The sequence below is a fragment of the Rhinoraja longicauda genome, chromosome 15, assembly GCF_053455715.1.
Source record: "Rhinoraja longicauda isolate Sanriku21f chromosome 15, sRhiLon1.1, whole genome shotgun sequence".
In the NCBI taxonomy this organism is placed as follows: Eukaryota; Metazoa; Chordata; class Chondrichthyes; order Rajiformes; family Arhynchobatidae; genus Rhinoraja; species Rhinoraja longicauda.
The window spans coordinates 48,769,256-48,781,413 of record NC_135967.1 but is presented as its reverse complement, the minus strand read 5'-3'; the positions used below and the strand labels follow the sequence as shown (position 1 = coordinate 48,781,413).

Here is a 12,158-nt window from a genome sequence, read left to right as displayed (position 1 = left end):
TACGGTAGCTGCCATTTTACACATTTCATTACAGCGAATAGAAGGAACATGATGGACATGAGAGGAATAGATCGGGTAGATGCACAGAGTCTCTTGCCCAGAGTAGGGAATCGAGGACCAGAGGACATAGGATCAAGGTGAAGGGGGAAAAGATGTAATGGGAATCCAAGGGGTAACTTTTTCACACAGAGGGTGGTGGCTATACGGAACAAGCTGCCAGAGGAGGTAGTTGAGGCTGGGACTATCCCATCATTTAAGAAACAGTTGAACAGGTACAGGGATAGGACAGGTTTGGAGGGTTATGGACCAAGCGCAGGCAAGTGGGACTAGGGTAGCTGGGACATTGATGGCCGGTGTGGGCGAGTTGGGCTGAAGGGCCTGTTTCCACACTGTATCACTTTATAACTCTATGAGCTGTTTGCCAAGCTCTCTCTGCTTTAATGCAATGGTTCGATTCTGTTCTCTGTGCAACACAGAACTAATCATCAGGGGGGAGAGAGTCGGGCAGTGCGGGCAGGTTGGGGGTTGTGGAGGGGAGATGGGCAGAGGTGACTAGATCAGACTAGATCAGAACTACAAGAACTCATAACAATAAGAACTAATCATCAACATGTCTTACAACACGCAACAGAGAATCATGCCGAGAGCACAGTTCATCATTGCTGGCTTTGTGTTGCTGCTGAGGAACTGATTTCATGCCTTGTATGTGTCTAGGCTGCGACACTCATCATGTATGTGTCCAGGCCGTGGCATGCATCGTAATAATAATAATAATAATGCATTTTATTTATATAGCGCTTTTCATATACTCAAAGACACTTTACAGGGATTTAGAGAACATAGGGAAATGAATAAATAGATAAATAAGTAAATAAGTAAACGAACAGAGAAAGGAGACAGAAGGTGAGGTGACCTTCAGTGGTTGAAGGCAGTACTGAACAGGTGAGACTTCAGCGATGTTTTGAATGTGGTGAGTGTGGAGGAGTCTCTAACGGTTTGGGGTAGTGAGTTCCATAGGGTGGGAGCAGCGATGGAGAAAGCCCTGTCCCCCCAGGATGTGTCTAAGCTGTGGCATGCATCATGTATGTCTAGGCCGTGGCACGCATCATGTATGTGTCTAGGCTGCGACACGCATCATGTATGGGTCCAGGCTGCGACACGCATCATGTATGGGTCCAGGCTGCGACACGCATCATGTATGGGTCCAGGCTGCGACACGCATCATGTATGGGTCCAGGCTGCGACACGCATCATGTATGGGTCCAGGCTGCGACACGCAGCATGTATGGGTCCAGGCTGCGACACGCATCATGTATGTGTCCAGGCTGCGACACGCATCATGTATGTGTCTAGGCTGCAACACGCATCATGTATGTGTCTAGGCTGCGACACGCATCATGTATGTGTCTAGGCTGCGACACGCATCATGTATGTGTCTAGGCTGCAACACGCATCATGTATGGGTCCAGGCTGCGACACGCATCATGTATGGGTCCAGGCCACGACACGTGTCGTGATACATTTCATACGTACCGTATCTGTGTCGGACTTTGAAGAACTCAAGCTTTCTTGTGATGGCGATGGGGACACGCGACCTGGATGAAGTTTACAACATCGTTACTGGACAGAAGGTTGGAGAAAGAAATGGCAGTTTGCCTCTTAACAGCTTTAGGAAAGATTAATAAACCAAAGGCATTATTTCTCCCTTCCATAAGTTTAGTTTAGTTCAGAGATACAGCGCGGAAACAGGCCCTTCGGCCCACCGCGTCCGCGCCGACCAGCGATCCCCGCACATTGACACTATCCTACACACAGTAAGGACTATTTACAAATGTACCTAGCCAATTAACCTACAAACGTGTACCTCTTTAGAGTGTGGGAGGAAACTGAAGATCTTGGGGAAAACCCACATGGTCACGGAGAGAAGGTACAAACTCCGTACAGACTGCACCCGTTATCAGAATGGACCCCAGGTCACTGGCGCTGTGTGCTGTAAGGCAGCAACTCCACCGCTGTGCCCCTGTGTGGTGTACATATTTGTGGTTCACACCAGATGTTTCTCAATGAGTCCACCAACTCCTCCTGTGCCAAGACACAGCAAAGTCAAAACAGGAACCACCTGCCCTAAGTAATGATGATGAAAACACCCAGTCATCAGAAGCTGTTGCTTAAAGCTTGCTTCATCCTTGCATTCCCTGTCAGGCAGGCTGAACTCCTGTACCAAGGTTTCCTTTACCTGTTGCATAAGATTAGAGTCACTGAAATAAGCTCCTGCCTTAACAAAGGAGCGATAAATAGGTCACAGACCAATTAATCTGACGTCAACTACCCAGAAAATAGCAGAAGCCACCGCCTACATCAATAACAAGGTACTTAAAATGCAAACTAATAATTGAAAAAAAATCAATGCTTTATCAAAGGGAAGGAGCGATTGATAATTCTAAGATTTTTTAACAATACAATTAGTGACATTGACACGGGAATCAATGACTGGGATGCATCTGTATTTCCTCAAAGCTTTTCATAAAGCAGCATGAAAGGGTGAATGGTCTTTGACCGGTCTTTTATTCCTCACTGTCCGCCAGCATTTGTGTAGTTTATATAATTCCACCGGGTGGCGCCACCAGCACTGGCTGCCTCGCCAGCAGTCTGTCTGTCTGTCCTTTGCTGTTTTTTAATTTTAAGTATGTGATAAAACTATGTTTTAGTGTTCCTTGGTTTGTTTTAGGTGAGGGGGGTGCGGGGAAACTTTTTTCCAATCTCATACCTCGACGGAGATGCGATTTTTCTCCGTATCGTATCTCCGTCCCCACTACGGCCTAACATCGTGGAGCGGTGCGGCCTTTCCTGGGGACCGGCCCGGCGCTTCAAGCCGCGGACTTTAACATCGCGGAGCTTGCGCTCCTTTGCCGAAGATGGACTGTGGAGAGCTCCAACTGCGGGGCCTGTGGAATTTGACACCGTGAAGCCCGCGGTCTCTGGTGAGAAGAGGCCGGCTTGGGAGCTCCGTGCTGCGGAGAGTTTCAACCGTCCTGACGCGGGGAATCGATCATCCCCAGGCGAGGGCTTCAGACCGTCGGCAGCGGCGACTGCGGACGGTTCAACAGCCCCGACCACGGGTGAACAAAGAGGAAGATGATTGAACTTTATTACCTTCCATCACAGTGAAGAATGTGGAATCCGCTGTGGTGGATGTTTATGTTGAATTTTATTTTATGTGGCTGTGTGTCTTGTTGCTTTTCGCTTAGTATGGCTGTATGGTAACTCAAATTTCACTGTACCTTAATTGGTATGTGACAATAAATTGATCTTGAAATCTTGATCTTGAAATCTAATCATGTTTGTGTGTGCTGTCTGACTCTACGTGCCTGTGATGCTGCTGTGAGCAGGGTTTCCATTCTACCTGTACCTCACAGCACATGTTCGACTGACAATAAACTGGACTGTGCAGTCTCATTGAGAAGCTGATTACCTTCCGTGTTGTATTTTATTCTCATGTTCTTGAAGTAGTCCCACGCATTCTTTAAAACCCATATCCGCACAACTTTGTCCTGGCCAGCCGTTGCCAGCAGACGTCCACAGTGTGAAAACTTCATCGTCCACACCGCTCCCTGCAAGCAAATATCCAGCTGTCATCTCCCGTCATCCGGAACAATCAAACCCCTTTCTTTGGGAGGATACCTTGATGAAACGCCTGCTCTCTAATGGCAAACTGCACGATTACTTCACCAGCATAGTTATAGATCCGTGGAAGGGTTACAGCACAGGAGGCCATTCGACCCATCGTCTTCACTGACTCTTTACCAGAGTCACTATAGTTTGCACGCTCCACTGCCCTTCCTATTTTTTCTTCACAATATTGAAATGCAATATTCCCATGACAGCCTTAATGGACCCTATCCAATCTGCCCAGACCCCTGATTAGTTGATCTTAGCACGCAACAAAAAGCTTTTCACTGTACCTGTGTTCAGTTCTGGGCACCATGTTATAGGAAAGATATTGTCAAGCTTGAAAGGATTCAGAAAAGATTTACGAGGATGTTGCCAGGACTAGAGGGTGCGAGCTATAGGGAGAGGTTAAGTAGGTTGGGTCTCTATTCCATGGAGCGCAGGAGGATGAGGGGAGATCTTATAGGGGTGTACAAAAACATGAGAGGAATAGATCAGGTAGATGCACAGAGTCTTTTACCCAGAGTAGGGGAATCGAGGACCAGAGGACATAGGTTCAAGGTGAAGGGGAAAAGATTTAATAGGAATCCGAGGGGTAACCTTTTCACACAGAGGGTGATGGAAAAAGCTGCCTGAGGAGGTAGTTGAGGCTGGGACTATCCCATCATTTCAGAAACAGTTGGACAGGTACATGGATAGGACAGGTTTGGAGAGTTATGGACCAAGCGCAGGCAAATGGGACTAGTGTAGCTGTGACATTGTTGGCCGGTGTGGGCGAGTTGGGCCGAAGGGCCTGTTTCCACACTGTATCAATCTATGACTCTATGACACGTGACAATAAATTAAACTAAACTTATCTCCCTTTATCTTTCTCTTTGCTAAAAGAATATTCCCCCAGCATCCTTCGATCCTTAGTCATTCACCCCGAGAGCCATCCCCACCAACCTTTTCTGGGTCCTCACTAACACCTTCACAACCTCCCACGATTGGGGCAACTGGAATACCTCACACCAGTTGAGGCAAGGTTGGTGTGTTGTAAAGGCTCTGCCTGACTTTAAGGCTTCTACTGATAAGCTAGCTTGACCTGAAACAACAACCATGTCTCTCCACCAATGCTTCCTGAGGGCTTCCAGACTTGCTTTTGTGTTTCCAGAATTTTCAGTTTGCTTCCCACTCCATTACATACATCACAGATAGACATAAAATGCTGGAGTAGCTCAGCAGGACAGGCAGCATCTCCGGAGAGAAGAAATGGGTGACGTTTTGGGTCAAGACCCTTCTTCAGACATATTACATACATCATTATACTTTTAAGATGATCCATAAGCACACATTATATACAAATGACTGATCTCAATATCCTAAAAGTCTCAAAGGTTTGTCCTCAATTTGCAGTTTTATTCATATTTTGCACCTTTAAAATAATTGGAAAATAATTAGAATGACGTGGTTTTTGATTACATGTTTGGACTTCTCTCCTCTTCCTCCCGCCCCCCCCCCCCTCGGAATCTTTAATGTTTTGTTATTACAGATCAGATGTTTATGAGGCCGTTTACACAGGAGGTACGGTGAACTTGTATGACTCGAGACCAGAGACGTTGGCAGTGATGTGGACGCGCATGACGCATCCCAATATCAGAACTTACCATGTGTTCTCCGCTTAGATCCTGGACCATTTTAATCTGATCAAAGTCAAAGGGTCCTTTGAAGCTGTGCGCTGCTTTAAACTTGACAGGTCTCGTGTACGGCATTCCCTCATCGTCACTGGAAGAGGCATCATCTTGATCCATGTGGAACACTGAAAGCAGTCATCGACAATTTGACAGCAACCGTACAGAGCAAGGAAGCACTGCTCCAGGAAGGTGATGTTGGAATTTGGGAAACTTTGGGAAGTTGAGTGTGCTTAAAGTGCATCATTTTTAAACTTCCCTGCTCTTCCCACACCCCTGACCAAGTGAGAGAATCAAGCCAATGTGGACCACTTCCCACACCCCTGACCAAGTGAGAGAAGTAAGCCAATGTGGACCACTTCCCACACCCCTGACCAAGCACTAGAAGCAAGCCAATGTAGACCACTCCCCACAGCCTGGGAGCCAGTTTGCAAGGGTACACACTTCATCACACCTCCACAGCAGCAGCACAGCCTTTAGACACCCACTAAAGCTTTGTTTTTAGGCTTTTAGAGATGCAGCTTGGAAACAGGCCTTTAGGTCCACCGTGTTCACACCGACCAGTGATCCCCCAGAACACCAGCACTATCCCACACACAAGGGGCAACTTACAATTTTACCAAAGCCAATTAACCTACAAACCTAGTGTGGGAGGAAACCGCAGAAAACCCAAGCGGTCGGTCACAGGGAGAACGTGCAAAATCCGTAGCGACAGAACCCGTAGTCAGGATGGAACTCGGCTCTCTGATGCTGTGAGGCAGCAACTCTACCACTGTGACCATGTATCACCCACAAGAAATTATTCTGATCAAATGTTTTCCGTTCAAAGAAATACAAGAAGCCATTTATCCCTCAAACTTACCTTCATCACGAACACTCTTGACTTTATTGACAGCTTTTTCACTGTACTCCTCTGCAAGATGCTTGGCTCTCTTCACCGATTTCCCCAAAAATTTCTTTAGTTGATTGCTGGAAAACAATTACATTTATGAGATCAAACATTCATTATACATCTCCTAAAAATAATCAGATTATATCCAGCACGTAAGCAGCTGTTAAAGGACAAGGTTTACTACTGATATCAAACGAGAGCAATGAATAAAGACTGGAGGTAACCATTGAAATTGACAGGCAATTGCTTCTAGCTTATCACTGTAGTCACATGTACCGAGGTACAGTGTCAAGCTTTTCGGTTGCGTTCTATCCAGTCAGTGAAAAGACTACACATGATTACAATATAGCCGTCTACAGTGCACACATACAGGGTAAAGGGGGTAACATTTAGTGCAAGATAAAGTCCAATTGCCACTTGTAATTGTAAATTGTAATTGTAATTAATTTATTAGCCAAGTATGTAAGAACTTGATGTGCCATACAGTCATACCAAAAATGCACAAGACACACAACATAAACATCAAGTTTGCACTGTGATGGAAGGCAATAACGAATTATCTTCTTCCCTCCTTGTGCAATCATCCTCTATTAAACCATAGAGTCCTTAGTTTCTTTTAGCTGAAAAAAAATCTGTTTCTAAAAATTGCGCAGGAATAATAACTTTATCATTGCGAGTCCGAAAGTCTCTGGCTCCTCACCCCCTTTTCCCCATTGAAGAAGGGTCTCGACCAGAAACGTCACCCATTCCTTCAATCCAGAGATGCTGCCTGTCCCGCTGAGTTACTCCAGCTTTGTGTGTCTATCCCCATTGACACAATTGGTTTATAAAGCGATTTTCTACAACACAAAGTTTCTTATGATCACAACTATTCTAAATAGCAGGTCTACCTGAACAAATAGTAGAACTTCTGGTAAAAATATTGGCAGATATTTCCTATTAGAATAAAACCGGGAAGATTATAGACGAGACTTACGTTTTCTGTTTGATTTTGTGGCCATCAGGTTCAGTCTGCGTGGGATGAATCTTTTCTTCATCATCTGATTGTGCAGCATCGTTACTGAAATTGTAAAACCATCCTGATTACAATCTACTTGAGGGTCTCGACCCGAAACATCACCTATTCCCTCTCTCCTAGATGCTGCCTGACCTGCTGAGTTACTCCAGCATTTTGTGATACAGTCTACTTGTTAATACACAGGCATTTTATCATTTTGTCTAAGTTCTCAGCCAACTTAAAATCAAATAATTTCACACTAATGCTGGGCTCTTTCAGCATTTATCACAAGCTTCAAGCATCACAGTTTACTCCAGTAGAAGAAAGACTAGTCGGTAATTATGGCCATGCAGTTATTACTTTGCTCCCGAGTACCTTTAGGAGTACCTTTGACTTGTGTTACATCGTATGATGCGGTGAAACCATCATCTGCTCCAACTGCATCTTTTAGGTTTAGAGATACAGCGCGGAAACAGGTCCTTCGGCCCACCGGGTCCACGCCGCCCAGCGATCCCCACACATTAATACTATCCTACACACACTCGGGACAATTTTAACATTTGCCCAGCCAATTAACCTACATACCTGTACGTCTTTGGAGTGTGGGAGGAAACCAAAGATCTCGGAGAATACCCACGCAGGTCACGGGGAGAACGTACAAACTCCGTACAGACGGCGCCCGTAATCAGGATCGAACCCGAGTCTCCGGCGCTGCATTCGCTGTCAGGCAGCAACTCTACCCGCTGCGCCACCGTGCCGCCCTTCATTTACATTAGTTACTGGAAAGACTCGAGGTGGCCACGTACCTCACATACTCCTTGGTCCTCCGCATTATATGTAACGTCAGTGGGTTGAGGCCTTTGGGAAGTTTCTCCTCGGCCATATTGAGCGGGATCTCTTCCCCAGTATCCAGGTTCTTCACCATCACACTCGCTAGAATTTCCTTTTGCAAAATAAATTATTGTTTAAGTCTTTTCAAGCAAACCAAAGGAGGATTAAATTTACAATACAACATTTAAAAAAATGTGAATTGACTGAAGCACAGTGTGTAGCATTTCATTCAAATAAAATCCAACAAAATTTCAATGCACAAGAACAAGTTTTATTGGCTGTCATACCAATAAGATTAAAAAGGGGCTGATAAGTTTATAAAGAAAAGAATAATGTGGAACCGAGGTAATTTCATTTGCACAGCTCCCTCTCCCAAACGATCTGCATCTTTCTCAAACCACAATCTGCTTTTCCCAAAATAATGGGTGGCACAGTGGTAGAAATGGGTGGCACAGTGGTAGAAATGGGTGGCAGTGGTAGAAATGGGTGGCACAGTGGTAGAAATGGGTGGCACAGTGGTAGAAATGGGTGGCACAGTGGTAGAAATGGGTGGCACAGTGGTAGAAATGGGTGGCACAGTGGTAGAAATGGGTGGCACAGTGGTAGAAATGCTGTCTCAAAGCTCCAGAAACCTGGGTTCAATCCGGGGTTCCCCCCGTGACTGTGTGGGTTTTCTCCGGGTGCTCCAGTTTCCTCCCACACTCCAAAGACGTACAGGTTGATAGGCTTCAGTAAAAGTATAAATTGTCCCAAGTGTGCAGGATAGTGGTGGTGTACGGGGTGATCACTAATTGGTGTGGACTGGGTGGGCCGATGGGCCTGTTTCCGTGCTGTATCTCTAAAAGCTTTAGTGGGTGTCTAAAGGCTGTGCTGCTGCTGTGGAGGTGTGATGGAGTTTGTCATTGGTGTGTACCCTTGCAAACTGGCTCCCAGGGCGTGGGTAGTGGTCCACATTGACTGCTTAATGACACGATAAAAGGCAAAGCCGTTGAATCCTTCAGCACGGCACCTGGAATCTCAATCACACTTCCCTGTGGTGTGGTGTGGGCTTAGATCAAATATTCATCCGTTACCTTGATCTCCAGACAGAAAAGATCAATGCCGACCATTGATCGCCCATTCTACATGATCCCACTTTCCCATCCACTCCCAACACACTGGGCCAATGTATAGAGGGCCAATTAACCCACAAAGCCGCACGTCTTTGGGACATGGGAGGATCTGGAGCATCCAGAAGAAATCCATGCCATCACAGGGAAAGCGTGCAAACTCCAAACAGACAGCATCTGAGGTCAGGATGGAACCCAGGTCTCTGGCGTTGAGAGGCAGTGGCCCCACCACTGCTTGTGTCAAATTCTTTTCACCAAAGTTTCACAAGTCCGACTCTATTGTTAAAGTCGCAGCGATTCACCTTGCAGCTTGCTCATGGGTAGCCAACCTTTCCACATCCTTTGTCAGATGCCTGAACCATTCACACCTCTCTCTTGGATGGAACAGCCCACAAAGGATTGAATGACCGCAACATCTGCGACCTTTGGTATTCGCTACAGCGGTGACAACAGACCCGTGAAGGAGACTTCAACTGATAGTTTTGTTTGTTCAGCTTCAGTTCCTTCTCCCTGTATTTACTCATTGCAGCTTTCAGTCAGGCTCTACCTGCCTCGTAATCTTTCACTTCTCTAATTATATTTATAGAATAACACGTCAAAATGAGATGAGCACAAACTCTTAGAGCTCTGTGGCAGAACCCAACGCAAGGAAAATAGTGTTTCACTCAGATCTGAAACACATTTCCCACTTCGACACAAATGGTTGTGTTTCATCACTTCATTAACTGCATCGGGTAGGTTTACAAAGACTGGGCATGTCCACTGGAGGTTCAATCTCAGCCACAGTAACTCACTCCAGCTCCATTACAAGGAGCCCTGAGAGCCACAAGCACAGACTAGCATCAAACTGGAACATGGATCACAGAGCAGCTCAACAACAGGCCCTTCAGCCCAGACTGCAAAACTCTACAGTTAATCAAAAACATGTTCCACTTACACAAGACTTCCTTCAATTCTAAACAAAATGGAACTGCAGTTACTGGTTTACAAAATGAGACAAAGTGTTGGAGTGACGCATCAGGTTAGGCAGCCTGACTCCCCGAGTTACGCCAGATACCCACCTCGTCAGTCAGCTCCCGCCCTGAGTTTGACCGGGGTCTTTGTGGTCCAATCTCCTCAGTTTCCGGATCACCCGAAGCTCCTTTCCCATTCTCCTGTAAAGTTAATTTTCAAAAGCTCACATCAAATGAAAAAGATAAACAGTAGTTTAACTACTTATATTCGTGGTTTCGGCCATTGTGTTTAGTTCTCAACCAACAGGAAATTCCGTAGAGTCATACAGAACACAAACAGGTCTTTCAGCGCAACTTGGCCATGATGATCACAGTGCCCCATCTAAGCTAGTCCCATTTGCCCACATTTGGCCCATAATCCCCAAAACCTTTCCCATTCATGTATTCATCCATGTGTCTTTTAAATGTTGTTATTGTACCTGTCTCAATTACTGCCTCTGGCAGCTCGTTCCATACACCCACCATCCTCTGAATAAAAAAAGTTGCCCCTCAGGTTTCAATTATATCTTTGCCCTCTCACCTTAAACCTCTGACCCCTGGTTCTTGATTCCCCTACTCTGGGCAAAGGACTCTGTGCATTCACCCTATCAATCCCGTTCATGATTTTAGACGCCTCCATAAGATCATCCATTATCCTCCTGCGCTTCAAGGAATAAAGTCCTGCCTAATTTCTCCCTGTAGCAGTAGAGTTGCTGCCTTATAGCACCAAAGACCCGGGTTCGATTCTCACTACGGTTGCTAACTGTACGGAGTTTGTACGTTCTCCCTGTGACCACGTGGGTCTTCTCTGGATGCTCCGGTTTCCTCCCATAGTCAAAGACGTACATGTTTGTAGGTTAATTAGTTTCTGTAAATTGTCCCTGGTGTGTGTCGGATAGTGCTGGTGTCTGGGGTGATCGTTCGTCCGCACAGACTCAATGGACCGAAGGGCCTGTTTCCGCACTGCATCTCGAAAGCCGATAGCAGTTAGCCCAAACTAAATATGGATACTTTAAGCATCTCTGATTTCCCAAACTCCAGCATTATCTCCTTACCTGTGCAGTAACAACCTTGACTCCACTGGTTGCACTAGCAAGATCCAGAGAATGCTGCAGTTCTTTGGTCAAATTCTCGACGGCCGATGTGGGACTCACTAGACCAATGGATGCCTCAGGATCTAGAGGACCTGCATTGAACACAAACGACATCATTTACCAACTATCATTTCGCATTCTGACTTCTTATATCAATACAGTGTTTGGCTAAATCTGCAGAAATATCACTCAAGGCCTTAATGTCAATGGAACAAGGACCTTGGGTCTGAAGAAGGGTCCTGACCCGAACATCGCCTATCCGTTCCCTCCACAGATGCTGGCTGACCCAACGAGTTCCTCCAGCACTTTGTGTTTTGCTCAAGATTCCATCTCCAGATGACTCAATTGTCCTGCTCCACTGGGCAGTGCAAGGGGTTGTTTTCCAGATTGGAACTTAGTGACAAGTTGTGTGCCACAGGGATTGGTCTTGGGTTCACTGTTGTTATGTATTTAATGACTTGGATGTGAATGCAAATGGCACTGTTTGTAAGCCTGCGGGTGACACCGAGATTGGGAGTCTAGTGGACTGGGAAGAAGGTAATCTACAATTACAATGGGATCTTGATCAAATGGACCGAGGAATAGCAGATGGAGTTTAATTCAGACAAATGTGAGGTGTTGCATTTTGGCAAGCCAGGCCAGGCCAGGGCTTGTACGGTGAATGGTAGGGCCATGTAGAGTGTTGTAGAACAGAGAGAACAAGAAGTGCAGGCTCATGATTTCATGAAAGTGGCGTCACAGGTGGACAGGATGGTGAAGCAACAATCCATACGCTTGCCTCCATCGGTCAGGGCATTGAGTACAGGAGTTGGGACGGAATGTTGCAGCTATACAAGGCGTTGGTAAGGCCACATTTGGAGTACTGTGTATTATTTTGGTCGACCTACCACAAGGACAATGTTAT

At 46.0% G+C, this 12,158-nt stretch overlaps 1 protein-coding gene across 1 annotated transcript in view; it reads right to left on the bottom strand.

Moving 5' to 3' along the window:
* Positions 1–12,158, bottom strand: part of wdr44 (WD repeat domain 44) — a 62,667-nt gene that overhangs the window by 18,280 nt on the left and 32,229 nt on the right. Inside the window, exons 5-12 of the mRNA XM_078412635.1 lie at positions 11,216–11,346; positions 10,230–10,322; positions 8,035–8,171; positions 7,208–7,291; positions 6,202–6,308; positions 5,316–5,467; positions 3,473–3,611; positions 1,534–1,595 (exon numbers count right to left, since the gene is read on the bottom strand). Of these exons, the coding sequence (XP_078268761.1) occupies positions 1,534–1,595; positions 3,473–3,611; positions 5,316–5,467; positions 6,202–6,308; positions 7,208–7,291; positions 8,035–8,171; positions 10,230–10,322; positions 11,216–11,346 (905 nt within the window). The remainder of the gene's footprint in view (positions 1–1,533; positions 1,596–3,472; positions 3,612–5,315; positions 5,468–6,201; positions 6,309–7,207; positions 7,292–8,034; positions 8,172–10,229; positions 10,323–11,215; positions 11,347–12,158) is intronic.